At 44.1% G+C, this 3,118-nt stretch overlaps 1 protein-coding gene across 1 annotated transcript; it reads right to left on the bottom strand.

Annotated features, from left to right (window-relative positions):
• Positions 1 to 651: 651 nt before the first annotated feature.
• Positions 652 to 2,407, bottom strand: LOC136521869 (photosystem II 22 kDa protein 1, chloroplastic). Its single transcript, XM_066515640.1, has 3 exons — positions 2,259 to 2,407; positions 1,224 to 1,467; positions 652 to 1,102 (listed from the first exon to the last, which is right to left on the bottom strand). Exons 1-3 carry the CDS (start codon positions 2,271 to 2,273, stop codon positions 855 to 857), a joined length of 507 nt encoding a protein of 168 aa, XP_066371737.1. The 5' UTR covers positions 2,274 to 2,407; the 3' UTR covers positions 652 to 854.
• Between the last annotated feature and the right edge of the window lie 711 nt (positions 2,408 to 3,118).

The following is a 3,118-nucleotide window of genomic DNA, read 5'->3' as shown; positions in this document are numbered from 1 at the left end:
AAAAATTTTTGGGTTTGGCTGTAGCATTTTCGTTTGTATTTGACAATTAGTGTCTAATTATGGACTAATTAGGTTCGAAAGTTTCGTCTCGCGATTTCTCACCCAACTGTGTAATTAGTTTTTTTTCGTCTATATTTAGTACTCCATGTATGTGCCGCAAGAATCGATGTGATAAGTACTGCGCAAAAATTTTTGGAACTAAACTCCCAGCCTACCAGTCCATACACACACAAGTGGATGGGCCCATTTATATCTGAACTTCGTCGTTAGCCATAATTACCTTGCCCAGCAAAAGTTAGGCCTTGAGCTTTCGATCACTTTTAGATTACTAGTTTTTATATTTTTTAAAAGTTAAACAACTCTCATAAGTCAAAAGCTCACTGTAGTGAGCTCCACGCTTTTAGTTTCTGTGAGTTTTTTTTTTCAAAGTCCAAGAGCTAAGATCAAAAGCCCCCAAAAAGTCTAAACAAACAGGCCCAAACGGAAATTGAGTAGAGTTACAGGAGAGAGCGCCTAAGAGAAATGCAGTTCAGTACCGAAGGTCAGTGTGATTTATACCGATGGTTGGCCGGTGATCTCTCGAACTGAACAAGATCTAGTCTAGGAGAACATGTGCTCCCTCCATTCATGCATCTCAAGCTAGAATAACACTTTCTTGCAAGCATTGCATATTAGCTAACATAAAGCTCTTGTTTCTACAAGACAACCCAACAAGACATCCTACCTTTCGAGGTCTCATCACGCTTACTAATACACAACAAAGCACGTACGCACACGCACCGATCGATCAATCACAGGTAACCCAAGCGCACACTACTCATCACTCATCATGTCCGAGGCCAGCATCGATTAGCCTACTCTTCTTCGCCTTCGCCGATGATGAACCTGCCGGTGCCGGGGTTGATGGCGGCGACGAAGAAGAAGAGGACGTTGAAGATGACGAGCGGCTCGATCTCGTTGATGGGCACCCCCGTCTCGATGTTGAGCTGCGCCAGCGCGCCCTTCCCCGTGATGATCTCGCCGATGATGGAGAAGGCCACGCCCAGCTGCGCCAGCCGCCCCACGAACAGCTGGTTCGACTTGGTGAACCCAAACAGCGGCCCTGCATCGCATGCACCGCAGGCACCACCATTAAATAAAAAAAATGTTCAAATCAACGAACAAGAGACAACTGCATGCGAAAGTGTCGTGAACCGTTCTTTTTTTCTTTTTTTCTTTTTTACCTCCCTCGCTGAGGCCGAGGGCGCCGCGGAAGCCCTTGCCGGGTTGGATGACGGCCTTGTCCAGGCCGGTGACCTCCTCGTCGACGAACCTACCACGGTCCCCGAGAGCGCCAATGGCGCCAAGGAGGGTGAAGAGGATGAAGAAGAGGAGCAGGGGCTCCGCCTCAGAGATGGGGATGCCCGTCTCCAGGTTCAGCTGGGCAAGGATGCCTTTCCCGGTGATGGCCTCTCCAAGTAGCGATGCCTGCCATGCATGTTCAAGACTAGTGTTAATAAATCCTCGTTTCAACTGACAATACTCCATAATACATACACGAGTAGCTGTCCATAACAAGATAATGCATAAATTAGACAATCTATAATTTATTTATTTTGGGAGACTGCTAACTACCAGGAGTAATTGAGTAATTTATTTCGGGTTCAAATTAAGTGAGTAAGTCTTTTATTTTGACCGTTAGCGATTTTCTTCCACCCATCATTCCTCTTTTTCCCTACTGAATTTTAATCTGGAGTTGAAACCCAGCAGCTAACTTCAGAGGTAACACTTAGCAGCCATGTTCCCATGAGGAAACGAGAACGGAAACTTGAGTGTTATTTTATAACGTGGGAACCCTGAAACATGGAATGTGGTCATGCTTCCGTTCGTAACAGCGACCACCGTATCCTGCTACGGCAGCAGCAGTAGCTATCACAAAAATTGAATGGCTATGCTTTATTGCCAAAGCTATATATTGTTGTGTTTCCAAATATAATACCATAGATGGATGGTGTGCACTACTCTAATTATTTTGGTCAATATGAAAGATATCGCCTCTGTTAACTCTAAAAGATATACTCTCTCCATTTTTAAATGTAATGTTTAAGACGTCCTAATTACCTAATAAAGCTAACTAGCTTATTCTAAACGTCATATATATTTAAATACGGAGAGTATATAAGAACTTTTTTTTCTACTACTTCCTAAGCGTGCATGAATACACTCCATCCAGATGCAGCTGCACAACATGGGCGTCAGTGTCTTCTAAATATACTCACGGCAAAGCCAAGCATGGCGACACGGCCGACGAACAGCTCATTCTCCTTGGTGAAACCGATCCCGCCGGACGTGCCGAAGATACCATCCTCGACCTTCGGCTTGGGCTTGGGCGCAGCAGCCTGTACAACAAAGGATTGACACCATCATATACACATACACATGAGTACATGACAGAGGAACAGAATAAAACTAGGAGCATGCGTGCGTGGACACAGCATGCACAGTCTGCACGTACTTGTGGGTGTGCGCGGCTGTTGAACGGCCTATCGGCCTCTGGAAAGCCGACTGGTCTGCAACCGCGCGTGTCCGCTGCTGTGACGTTGCCACGTAGCCTGTCGGCCGTCAAGAGACCGACGGGACACTATACTTACGTCCTCTTGGCCGTCGAGAGACCGACGGGATACTATACTTGCTATTTTTATAACATCTTCTACATTTGCAATTTTTCAATTAAAATATTTATTTTTTAAAAAATGGTATGTCGGCTTCTGAGTTGCCGACAGCTCTCCTGACTCGATAAGGATTAAGCACTAGGATTCGAGTTTTTTCGAACGACCTCGGATGGACAAACAACAAAAACGAAAGTTGTAGATCTCGAAAAGTTATGAAACTTTATAGTTGACAACTTTTGGATTTGAAATCATCTTGCCATGGAAAACTACGTTTGAATTTCTCAAATTTGAAATTCAAATTTTGTAAACGGCCTCGGATGGAGATACTACCAAAATGAAAGTTGTAGATCTCGAAAAGTTATGAAACTTTATAGTTGACAACTTTTTCATTTCAATTCGTTTATGGCCTTAAACAATTAATTTATGCTCGGTTTAGGATAATACGTGGGGAACCAAAATCTAATATA

This window comes from Miscanthus floridulus, chromosome 18, assembly GCF_019320115.1.
Source record: "Miscanthus floridulus cultivar M001 chromosome 18, ASM1932011v1, whole genome shotgun sequence".
Lineage (NCBI taxonomy): Eukaryota > Viridiplantae > Streptophyta > Magnoliopsida > Poales > Poaceae > Miscanthus > Miscanthus floridulus.
This window is presented reverse-complemented; position numbering and strand designations above follow the sequence as displayed.

Bases quoted from the DNA above. Each gene is read 5' to 3' on its own strand.
- LOC136521869 (XM_066515640.1), bottom strand. The intron at 1,103-1,223 runs GTAAAAAAGAAA...CATGCGATGCAG, and splicing joins CCTCGGCCTCAGCGAGGGAG to GGCCGCTGTTTGGGTTCACC.